This window comes from Acipenser ruthenus, chromosome 5, assembly GCF_902713425.1.
Source record: "Acipenser ruthenus chromosome 5, fAciRut3.2 maternal haplotype, whole genome shotgun sequence".
Lineage (NCBI taxonomy): Eukaryota > Metazoa > Chordata > Actinopteri > Acipenseriformes > Acipenseridae > Acipenser > Acipenser ruthenus.
This window is the reverse complement of record NC_081193.1, coordinates 54833754-54846435: the sequence shown is the minus strand read 5'-3', so window position 1 is coordinate 54846435 and position 12682 is coordinate 54833754. Positions and strand designations below refer to the sequence as shown.

The 12682-nt window shown below is 41.7% G+C and overlaps 1 protein-coding gene across 5 annotated transcripts in view; it reads right to left on the bottom strand.

Annotated features, from left to right (window-relative positions):
• LOC117402952 (protein EFR3 homolog B) overlaps positions 1-12682 on the bottom strand; it is a 214956-nt gene that overhangs the window by 139453 nt on the left and 62821 nt on the right. For all 5 annotated transcript variants that reach the window (XM_059024327.1, XM_034004675.3, XM_034004674.2 and 2 more), the window contains 2 exons: positions 7320-7441; positions 535-684 (listed from right to left, as the gene is read on the bottom strand). In XM_059024327.1, the coding sequence (XP_058880310.1) occupies positions 535-684; positions 7320-7441 (272 nt within the window). The remainder of the gene's footprint in view (positions 1-534; positions 685-7319; positions 7442-12682) is intronic.

Sequence of the window (12682 nt, the reverse complement as noted above, 5' to 3'; positions counted from 1 at the left end):
TGCTCTGAAAATGTTATGTATGATGTTCATAAATAAAAATATTAAGTTGTATCTGATTGTTTGTTTTTCATTTTTATATCAAAGCTGTTTTAAAATGGAGCCGCACATTTTGCGGGTGTGGCGGTTGTATGTAGTCCAAAATCTCAGCGGTTCTAACGTTAATAGTGTAATGCACAATTAGCAATAATAAGCAGATAAAAGTAACAAGTACTCATCCATCTATGGCTCTCCCGTCAGGTTCCGTGGAAAGGAAAAAGGATGACAAGATCTGTGTGTGCAGTCCCTATATGCCCTCGGAGACAGGCATGACTGCTTCACAGGCTCTGACGAGCAGCTTATATATATTAGTCAGGTCCTGGGTCTTTAGGAGATAAATAACCATTAGGTAATGGTTACATTTCATACTTGATAGGGAACTATATTATAACAGTCGCCTTACCAAATAAATGCCTTAAGATTTTTTTTTTTTTTTTTTAATGAAAGTGAATTAGTTTTTAATAGTAAAATGTGCTGTACTCTACTCTCTACAGTCACCTGTCAGTCCCCTCTCCCTGCTGCAGGTTGAAGAGCAGTGATGGAACGATCTTGTCCATGTGTTGAGGGTCCCAGATGTTGGCCTGCAGCTCGTCATTGACAGTCTTCCGCACTACACCCTGCAGGCCTTTGATCCCAGCCATCCGGATCCTGGGGGAAGAAAGACAGAGGAACCTATTAGGAAAAAAAAGTCACAAATCCTAAATGCTTCCCTAGTGGAATTATTCCAGGGTGTCCGTTTTCTGGAATAGAAAAAAAAATGAATTTGACAGCCAGAAGCTACTGAACAAAAGGTATATTAGGAGTTTATCTTATTTATATTAGTTTACATTCATGCCTGGAATCTTCACTGGACTATATCAGGTAGTAAATATCACACACTCTAAAGTGACGCAGTCACACTGTGTGGCAAAGTGGTTTGCAGTGCGCAGGTGTAGTGGTGATGTGATTACGAAACATAAGTCAGACAACAAAGTTCACGGTCCAAACAATATGTTTATTTATAATCTCCATCTGGCGACCACAAAGAATTATCCCAGGCAATACACCGCAATGTGTATTGCACTGTTCTAAACGATGGGTTTTCAGTCCCAAATAATAAACACTGAACACAGTAGAACACACACGATCACAAGTTCACAGTGAGTGCTAAAGTGCTCGTGGTGAAATACAATTTATACATGCACAGTTGTGAAGTGTTGTCCAGGTTTAGTGCTGGCCTGTAGCGACAGCGCCGGATCGTGTTAGCCGTCTAAACAAATAGTACAATTAGACTCGACAAACAAACAAAATACTCATGGTTAAATCACAGTTATCCTTTCTCAGTTTCAGCTTAACCATAACAAAAAGAACAAATCACCTAGCCACGTCCCCTATTGTACCGTCAGTCACGCCCCCTTGGTTAGCGAGTGCAACCATTTCTCCTCCAATCCACGGTTGCCACATCACTTTCCGCCCCCTTTCTAGATGGCCGACTTCCACCTAACCCTTGGAATGAATTGTCAGATCATCCAACAGAAATTAGCATAACTGGGGTTTCAAAACCACAACTTATACTGTAACTCCTCCCTCTGAACTCAAGGAGAGGCTTGACTCTCTCTGATACAGGGGCCCGTTTCATAAAAGCGATGTGCGCTGAACCGGATTATAATTTCGGTTTCATAAAAAAACTTTCACAGGGCTGTGACATCGCCTATTTTGACTGAAACTTGTGATAGCCAGACAGCAACCGCAAGTAGCAATTTTCGTCGCAAATCCTGTTTTAGCACACACCATACCGCTCATACAACAAGCTGACTGTCGATATGGCAGAAAAATCAGACGAGAAAGAGTATTTACAGACTGGTCAAATCCTTGATGCATATACAATTGCCAAGAAGGGAGATAACTAATCTTAGGGTGGCCAAACGTATTTTTATATTTAAACAGAAAAAAATCTAAATGGATTTTATGAAATCAGTTTAAACCTAACTTAAGGCTCATTCACACTGGGTGCGGCACGGATGGTGCGGGCGGCAAGCAGTGCGAATATTGTCTCAGGGCAGCACATGGGGCAAGATTACATATTTTAGCAGAGGGAGCGGGAAAAAATGTACCCAATCGATAAATTCAAAACCTATTTTATGTCTGGCAGTACAAGGTCGTGAGGAGAGACACGTTGCCCTCTACATAATTAGATAGTAACTCGTCTAAAAATAATGTTAAACAGTCTAAAAAATAAGAGTTGTTTTTAATTGGTTATTTAAACCATTTAAAAACATTTTAATAATAATTGATGTGGGGATCGTGGGTTTGTATGTAAATCATTGCTGTAGGGAGGTCTCAGGGTAGCTTCAGCTTTTATTGTTTTTTTTCTTTATTTCATATATACATACAATTAAACAACAAAAAAATAACACAAGTTAAAGGAAAATAAGTGTGCAATATTGGCACTTGCCCAGTGTGATGCACTGTTTTATCTAAATGTGCACAAGCTCCTTCAAATCTTAGTTACCCTACCAGTTTCAACAGCATGTGCATAATATGATCACTGAAAACCGAACAGTCGGGCTTGCACTTCTCCACATTCACCGGGATATTCCAGGGAATAGGATGAAGTGATTGACAGACTCATAACTAGCGCTTGAACTTAGTGCTTTACAGTGTTTGTCCAACAAGACTGTTTTATTCCTGCCAAAAGTACTTGCCTTTTAATCTATGTTGTGCCAATTAAAACAATAAAAACAGATTCTTTTTTCAACAAATGTAATCAATAAATTGATTAAAAATGAGATATATTTCAATCAGCCTTTCTTTTTCACTCCAGCAGACAAATGGCTGCCCTTTAGTAAGAGCAGTGGCGGCTGGTTGAATTGGTTTTCTGGTTGAATTGGTTTTCGGTGTTTGGTAGAGTACTGTACACCCAGATTATGCTGTCCATCGCTTCAAGTTAAAATTGATAGATATCTTACTCGCAAAAGAAAAACAAAGGATGAAAACTTCAGAAAGTGCAAAGTCATGGAAAGTTATACAGTCAATTTGAATAATTCTATGCTGGCTTTAATAAAAAGTTACATTAGATATTATAGTCTTTCCTCGAGGTTAATATTTGTCATGTTGAACATTTTAAATGGCTCACAATTATGCTAAAATGGGAAGTAAATAGTAACGTGACAAACATTTACAGTGCAGACTATTTTAGATTCCAGAGATTCCCAAATACTGTATTTTGATTCTGTGCATCCAAAGACATGTAGTTAAAAGTTTTAAGAATTACTGTTTGTTATTCTGTCCTAAATCAGCACCGTCAGTCCCAAACTGTTGTGAAATAAATTATATAAATATTAAATAAATGTGAAAAAAAAAAATGTTAATCAGATATTTCTTGCAACTGTGTTGTCAGTCAATAGAGCGAAAATTGTGAGTGGGTATTTGAGCTGAAACCTCCAGACAGAAGGGATACATTTGTAAAAACAAGAATGAAAACCCCTGGCCTAAGCATTTCTTAATTGTTGTTGTGGGGGAGGAAGAGCACTGTGTCTGTGGGGAGGACTTGTTCCCCAGCGGGGTGGTGTTGTAGCCCCGTGGGGCGACCTGCCGTCTGCGACTGTCAGTGTTGGCGAGTCTCCACTGCTCTAGTCACGCTCACCGAGCATTGCAGCAGTGGAAGACAAGATCGAAAATAAAAAGCACTCTTTTTACAAGAACCGTTTTGGACAATCAATTATTTTTTGCAACTGTTGCATTTGGAAAATCTATCGGATGGGAGGTACAGATTATTAACCCATGCAAAGACGGAAGCGACCACTTTTTTTAATAAGTGCTAAAGGTTTGTTGTACGGTTAAGTACATTATTTTACATGCATACAGCCTCTGTCTGTAATACATACACCACAGAACTACAAATGTGAAAATCAAAATCAATTTGAGTGTTTTTGATCCCCTGTATCCTGGGCCTCCATGTACTGCACCCCCAGAGGATGGAGGAGATGAGCTGAAACCGCTTGCTTCTGTGTTCCCATTGGTTGATACGACGCGGCAACTGAAAAGTTTGCATGGGAGTTCAAATCAATTTTCGCGCCGCCGCCCCGCATCCTGTGTGAACACTTAAGGTTAACTATAATGGGAAACGAAAAAAAATACAAAATAAAAACCGCCCTCGCCACGTTAGTGTGAACAACCATTTAAAGATATCTGAAACAAAAACTTTAAAACAAGTTTTTTAAACCATTAAAAAAAGACTTTTAAAATGTGCAAAAAGCAGTTCATTATTGACCCTGAAATCCATCTTGGATTTACTGTGCACGCTGAACTAACTGAGTTTCAATAGTAAAAATACTTATATTATATTAAAATAACATCCCAATTCAAATACAAATTTTACATGTGCTGCACTTTGTAATCTGTGCGATTTATTAGATCAATAAATTTACCATAGTTGGATCTCTAATACCAATTTTGTCCCCTGCTGTGAATGAGCACCTGCACATATGCAGGAAAGGTTTTAATTCCATAATATCCAAGTGATCTCAGATGCCAAAATGTCTGTGAAACCTGGGTCTCAAAGCACTGTTTCTCCTCAACTGAGTGGGTGATACCTGGAGATTTGGAAAAATAAATGAACTAGTAATTGCTGTAAAACGTGTGTTCAATGCCTGCCCTGCCTGCAAAGCACGGTACCGTCAATCACTGCAGGAAAAGGGGAAAGCGCCTGCCATTCCACCTTCCCTGGTAATCACTGTCGTTCCTCCTTCACCGGTAATCACTGACATTCCACCTTCCCTGGTAATCACTGCCGTTCCACCTTCACCGGTAATCACTGCCGTTCCACCTTCCCTGGTAATCACTGCCGTTCCTCCTTCACCGGTAATCACTGCCGTTCCTCCTTCACCGGTAATCACTGCCGTTCCTCCTTCACCGGTAATCACTGCCGTTCCTCCTTCACCGGTAATCACTGCCGTTCCACCTTCACCGGTAATCACTGCCGTTCCACCTTCACCGGTAATCACTGCCGTTCCACCTTCACCGGTAATCACTGCCGTTCCTCCTTCACCGGTAATCACTGCCGTTCCTCCTTCACCGGTAATCACTGCCGTTCCTCCTTCACCGGTAATCACTGCCGTTCCACCTTCACCGGTAATCACTGCCGTTCCTCCTTCACCGGTAATCACTGCCGTTCCACCTTCACCGGTAATCACTGCCGTTCCTCCTTCACCGGTAATCACTGCCGTTCCTCCTTCACCGGTAATCACTGCCGTTCCACCTTCACCGGTAATCACTGCCGTTCCTCCTTCGCCGGTAATCACTGCCGTTCCTCCTTCACCGGTAATCACTGCCGTTCCTCCTTCACCGGTAATCACTGCCGTCCCATCTTCACCGGTAATCACTGCCGTTCCTCCTTCACCGGTAATCACTGCCGTTCCTCCTTCACCGGTAATCACTGCCGTTCCACCTTCACCGGTAATCACTGCCGTTCCACCTTCACCGGTAATCACTGTCATTCCACCTTCACCGGTAATCACTGCCGTTCCACCTTCACCGGTAATCACACGGTGGAACAGCTGGTTTGAAGCTGTCCATTTTCATGCCAGCCAAGGATTATGTGGATTTTTTTAGGAGGAGTGTGAGCGAAGCAGTAGCTCATCTATTGAAGATGTGATCACCTTAAGTAAATCAACAGAAATAAAAGCAGATGTTGCAGCAATAGAAGTTTTTGCACCAAGAATAATGGCAACTCTCACTGCTTACAGAAAAACAGAAATCAGATCACATAAGGTGGCAAATGATTTGGCCGATCTTGCCAGTTGGGCAAAGTCTTTCAGTGACAAGACTGACAATGTGCTAGCTAAGAAAGCCCTCCACGAAAACAGCGATAAAATCTAAACCTACATGACTGGATCTGCACGATTCTGTCAACCCGCTGCCAATTTCTTCAAAGCCTGCCAAGTGTTTGATCCCAATCAAGCCAAACATCTTGACCTTGGACAACACATTAGCAAAAGCGGAGTTTAGTTACAGCAGTGTAGTTTCTGAAATTAAATGCCTTAACATTGTGGAATTTTGGGTTGATTTAAAAGATTGCTTTCCAAATCTGGAGTTTATCGATGCCAGCTAACAGTGCTGACTGCGAGAGATCATTTTCGTCTTACAAAGACATCTTTCGAGATGACAGATGTTCAATCAAAGAAGACAACCTGGCGATGTACAACATTCTGTTTCAGAATCAAGGAAAACTCTAACTGTAAGTAAATTGATATTTTACACTCTAACAATAATTCTTGTCAGTAGTCAAAATTATATTATAACATTTAATAAGTAATTTAAAATCCTCTTTGATGTAGCAAAAACAACATTGCGTGTGTACATTTCCGTGATTTATTGTGTCTGTGAATTTTGCTAAAATTCCCTGTGCCAAAATAGTAGCCTTACTTATCAGGTGTACACAGTTCTAAATTTAACTTCAAGGGACCTTTAAAACCTTTAAAACTATGTTTGAACATGAATGAATCCTAGTTAACAATCTCCCTCTCAACCTGTGAAGGCATGGTATAACAGGAACAGTGTGCTCCGGACTGGATGGTTTGACAGTGGAGGCACGGAGACACAGAAGTGCAGTGGAACACGCCAGCACGGCGCTCAGTATTTATTAACACATAAACAAAAAAAACAAACACTAATGTCATGTAACGCTACCAACAATCACACAGAGGGTGGTAAAATAGAACACAATGCAACAAACTACACAATGCAACAAACTATAAATCAAAGTTGCCGTGAAAACGGCTGGCTTGCAGCAGCCCCGATCACAGTGATCTTACGTTTAGTGGCCTCTACAAATGTATTGAACTGAATGCCATTTTGGCCTTGCTCTTTCTTTTGCCCATTTAGAGCCCTGCAACATTCACAATGTATTTGCAAATTGAAATCTGGAATTCTGAAGGATACAAACAGACAATGTACTGTAAATCTGCAAAACACATGTGTGTGTGTTGTATCAAAAAAATATTGCACTGAAATGTTACATCATATTGCACATATATGTTACATTCAACTATTTTACAAGAAGGATAACTTGTTTCGTCAAGCAACCGAAGAAAGATTTTTCAAATTAAAATAAAAAATACATGTTTTAAAATTAAAAGGTCTAGAAAACTGAAAATTATAAAGGGGAAGTTGATTTGCTAATATGTTTTTTTAAAGCCTAGGTTATTACCTTAGTCAGAAATTAAGCCAATCAAACTAAAGCTCAGTGGTTTGGGCCACCTTGTTTTTCCAGCCTGAACCCCCCTCCCCCACCCCCCACTCACTTTGTGCGGATGTCAGGGTCCTCGTAACTAGAGTGGCACATCTCACTGAATCGGGATACAAAGAAATCATAGCTCCGGTGGTAGGAGGGTGTGTCCTCTTCAATATTGGCAAACTTCACAAACTAGAAGGGGAGGAAACATGCAATTAGCTATGAAGGCTCACATATGCCATTTAAAAAAAGTACATGTTCGAGCAAACATTTATTTTCATTAAAAAAAAAAAAAAAAAATCACATCTGGCACCATAAAGCAGTGGTTCCCAACCTTTGGGCGTGCAGACCCCATCTGAAACTCTGAGAATTTTGAGGACCACCATGTACTACTATCACAGTGACACACAGCCGTTACACAAGGAAATTCTATTAATTTTGCTTTCCACTATAGTGCGGCAATTGATAACAATGCCATACAGGAAACTGATTAACTTACCTAATGAGATGTCACAGCCTGAATGTCCGGTTGGAGTGGTGACAGTTTTAGCCTTAAATCTGGTTCCACATCCAGCCTACTCTAGTACTTTGATTTCAACCCAACAAGCGCAGAAAATCCACTTTCACAAGAGTACGTGGTGGCAAACGGCATCAGGTACTTCACTGCCTTGTGAGACAGTTCCGGGTACTCAGACTGAACGTTTAACCAGAAGTCAGTCAGTTTTAGTTGCGTGAAGACAAACTTTAAAGAGCTGTCACATAGCTCTGTTAGGCTGCCTTCCTCCTTTGATGTCAAGTTTGTGTGCATTTCACTGTCAACGTTCACAAATGGGTTTCTAATGCACTCAGGAGTCGGGGGCACTGTGTTTAGTTTCTAAGTTTCTCCAGTGATGGTGTTATTCTGCCGTCCTTAACAATTAAACGTCTCTCTTCTTGGGATCTTACTGTAAAACTTATTTTCCTCAGGTTGCGTATAATATCAGATTCAACTAAAGCCACTATTGAAAAATCACACAAATTCTAACTTCTCCAAATCCAGTAGGTGCCTCACCAGAGAGGTTTGTGCGTCACGCAGCAGTGTGGCAGCACTACACTGTTCCAGCTTCCTGGTGTTGCGCTTTCGCTACTGGTGAAAGTGAGTTGAGACTTTTAAATAATGTCACTAGCACTTCTGTGGATTTACATGTATTTAATATATACATGCTTAACTGTGCTTAAATGTCTTTATATTTCTTAATTAAATAAAAATATGCTTAAGGTTTTTTTGGCCTCGGCTGATGAGTCGCTTCTGTTAGAAGGGTTGTTTCTAACATGCAAAGATTTGCAGCGTGTGACGGGATTTAGCTACCTTGAGCAATACCAGGGGACAACTCACCTCTAATTATGTTGTAAGGGTCGACCCTGAAGTCCCCCTCAATACTCGAGTTCCAAAGCCAGGGTTTTGGGTATCCATGACATTCAGTCGATAGAACCTTGTAAAAGTATGGGGAGTAGCCCACACCGATGCATTGCAAATGTCCCTGATAGATGCACCCTGGAACAAAGCCCACAAAACTGCCATGCCCCTGGTGGAATGGCAGTGAGCTTTTCTGGAGGGGGCAAGTTGGCTCGCTCATAGACAGTCTTGACTGTGTCTGCTATCCATGTACATAGCCTCTGCTTAGACAGGGCATTACCATGCGTCCGTGGTGATGACCTCCCTCCTGGAGACGCTGCCCAGCGTTATGCCTGGGCGTAGATGGGGAGGCTGTGTCCATTAAGAGAGCGCCTTTAGACAATGGCGAGACACTGTCACTAGGGGGCCACGGTGTAATGCGGGCTGAAAAACCCTGCTGTTGAACCAGGCTTGGAGAGGGCGCATGCACAGGAGATCCAAAGGAAGGGTCTGAGAAGCTGCTGCCAACATCCCAGAAGTCTCTGGAACGTCACTACTGTAAGCGCTCTGTTGAGCTGAGTCCAAGCACACTCCCAGATAGAAGGCTGTCTGCATAGGTGTGAGCTGGCTCTTTACATGATTCACTGACAGGCCCAACCGAAGAAGGTCGTCGGTGACGAGTTCTGTGTGAGCCTCTGCCTGTGCTGGAGACGGAGTACAAATGAGCAGTTGTCCAGGTAATTGAGCACTCTGATGCCTCTGAGTCTCAATGGGGCCAGAATAGCTTCCATGCACTTCGAACAAAGAGGCCAAATGGCAGTACACGGAACTCGTACGGTGTTCCTTGAAAAGCGAACCACAGGTACCTGTGCCCTGGTCTTATGTGGATGTGAAAATATGCATTTTTTAGGTCCACCATGGTGCTAGTCTCTGAGGCTGCTGGGGCCTTGGGTGCTAGTTTGCCGCTGGTTAGCGCACTGGGTGGCCGCTTGGGAAGCAGACGCACCAGTTCCTTTGTGGACTCCCGAGAGCAATGAGAGCGCTGCAGCATCTCATCCACCGCAGGACCAAAGATATGCCAAGGTGTAATGAGGGGGTCTAACGTTGGTGCTTTATCCCCATCAGACACTCTTGCATGGGAAAGCCAAAGCTGTCATCTTGCAGCTATCGGAGCAGCAAGATTACTGCCCACAGCTTTGAGATACAGAGCAAATTTGTACTCACCAACCACAGCTCCTCCAGCTCCTATGGTGAAGGTCTATGACTCTCAGAAAGAGCCTTCAACAAACAGGTCTGGTAAGCTACCACTATACTGTTGTAGTTACCCAGCCTTGTGGCAAACGCACCAACTGAGTAAGCCCTCTTCAAAATGATGTCTAGATACCCTGCACTGCTTGTTAGGGCAGGTAGCGTCTTTGATCAGAAGCGCTAGTTTAGGTGCCTGCACCAGAGAGGCAGTTGCAGTGTCTATAGGAGGAAATTGGCCGAAACCCAGCTTCTCTGCATCATGCATGCTGTACAACACCCCCAGCGCCTGGGAAACAGCCGGAACTGTAGCCGTGTGACCCCAGGACAATTGGATTTCATAGAGAAAATCAGAGTGCACTGGGGAGGGGGGGGGGGGGCGGCGGCGGGGGCATGAGAAAAAACAGGCTCATCTTCAAACATGGACGGCTTCTGTGCCTCATCTGCAGGCCAGGGCACATGCAATCTTGCAGTGGCCCTCCTAACCAATGACAGAAGCTCTGGGAGCCGACAGGGAGAGACTAACTGTCAGTAATAGGCAGTCTGACACAACAGCTCAGCAAGCACTGTGCCCTGATGGGAAACAGCTACCAATGGTTTCTCCATTTGTACGGAGTCTGCCAATACCTTAGACCAGTGACTCTTTCTCTTCCTTGGAGAAGCACAGGATGATGAAAAAGACCACAAAGACGGCTTCTTACATGGGTTCTTGCCCCGGGCAATCTTTCCGCTCACCCTTGACACAGAGCCATCTGGAGAGGTCACGGCCACGTCTTTAAATGATGATGGGGGAGATCCCTGTCCAAGTGGAATGGACATGGAGTCCATTGGAATGGGGAAACATTCGTTTCCCCAGAGTGCGTTTTGAAAACCTCGCACAAACCTTGCAGAAGCTGTGGTCAGCGAGTTCCTGTTTTGCATGCTCTGACCCCAGACAGTAAGAGCACCTGCCATGCTTATCCTCTACTGGGAGACTGGCCTTGCACATGTCACAAGAATAAAACCCCAGCATGATGCAAACAGCAACGCAGTGTAAAAAACTGCTGCCTCAGTCTACACAAGCAGCAATGCCGCTGCACAGTAATGTACAGAGAATGTACAGAGATGTAACCGAGATATAACCAAGTTTGGCCTCGGTACGGTACCCTCGGTATGGTACACGTTGATTTGTTGCTTGTAAAACCAGTCATTATGTTTCTGTGTACGACAGCCACAAAAACTGGTACTTCATCTCTGCAAAAGCAGAGGTGTAGCTCCCTTTCAACTGGTGGCACGAAAAGAACAGACAGTTATTTTATAGTAGAGATAGTTAATATGTTACTATGTTAAAATATATCCAGACCAGTAGAGAAAGCTACCATGCTGTATAGCCTATTGTATAAACTCAATCTGTGGAGAATGGTAGAGATATCTGTGTGTGAATGTGAGAGCGTGAGAGAGTCAGTCGACAGTAAGTAAAGGACAAACACCTGCGGGTTCAGGTCGGGTCGCGGGTAAGACAACAGTGTTGCAGTGGGTTATGGGTTTGGGTCGGGTCCTGTAGTAGCGGGTCCAGGTCGGAAGTGGATCATAAAAACCTGTGCAATACTCTGAGTTACGTTAAAACAAAACAAATAATCAGTCTGGTATTTAACAAATTCCCTGCATTCGAACCAATTATTGACTCCAGCAAATGCAAATACAGAAGATCTATCTAAAATTATATATATATATATATATATATATATATATATATATATATATATATATATATATATATATATATATGAGGTCGGCACAAGTAGAAAATCTGGAACCAGGTACCCATTGTGAAAAATACCCGGGTACCCGGATGTTTTTTGGGTAATGTTTAAAAAAATAAATAAAAAAATAAAAATTATATTATATATATATATATATATATATATATATATATATATATATATATATATTAATGTTTTAAGTGCATGATACACATTTATATACTATAAAGTACACACACATTTAGTCCCTTCAGATCTGTAGACTAGTGTAACCTTTTTCAGTACTGTAAACATCAAAATAATAATAATAATAATAATAATAATAATAATAATAATAATAATAATAATAATAATAATAATAATACCTTCACTGCTTGTAAAGACGCCGACATATCGGAATTTTGTTAATCGCATTTTTCTTTTGAAACTTCTCCAATCACATGAAAATAATGTGGTATTTTCCTCATCTTAGTTTGACAAGTTTTCAAACTGTCTGAATCTGTGATACTGGCGGGGTATGGGATTTGTAGTTTTTAATGTATGATTAACATTAGGCAGTGGACACCAAAAAACATTCCCAGAGTAAACATTACAATTGAGCTATGAGAGTTAGAACTGTGATTTTTTTTTTTTTTTTTTTAATGCTTTCAGCTAAAAAATAAAAAAAAACATTTATTTTTTATAGTCAACCTTTAGGAATTTCTAGTGGCTCACATGTGCCTAAATTAAAATGTACGTTCGCACAAGAAAATTTCTTGTTGCATACGCGACCAAATTAATCACACTGTAGAGCCCTGTTATGTTTTGTTTCTGATTAAGTTCCTGAGAATAGTTGTCACAGTTATTATCATTGAGGTGTACTTGCCGCTTGCTGTGTGTTATTGTTTTCTGTAAAACATTGATATCCTGTCAGTTAAGAAAAGGCTTAATACAAAATTGTTTTAACGTTGTCTTTATTATGCCAGTCAGTGACCCGCACTTACAACTATACTGAGCATCAAAAGAAACGTATCACTTATATAAGAACATAAGAAAGTTTACAAACGAGAGGAGGCCATTCGGCCCATCTTG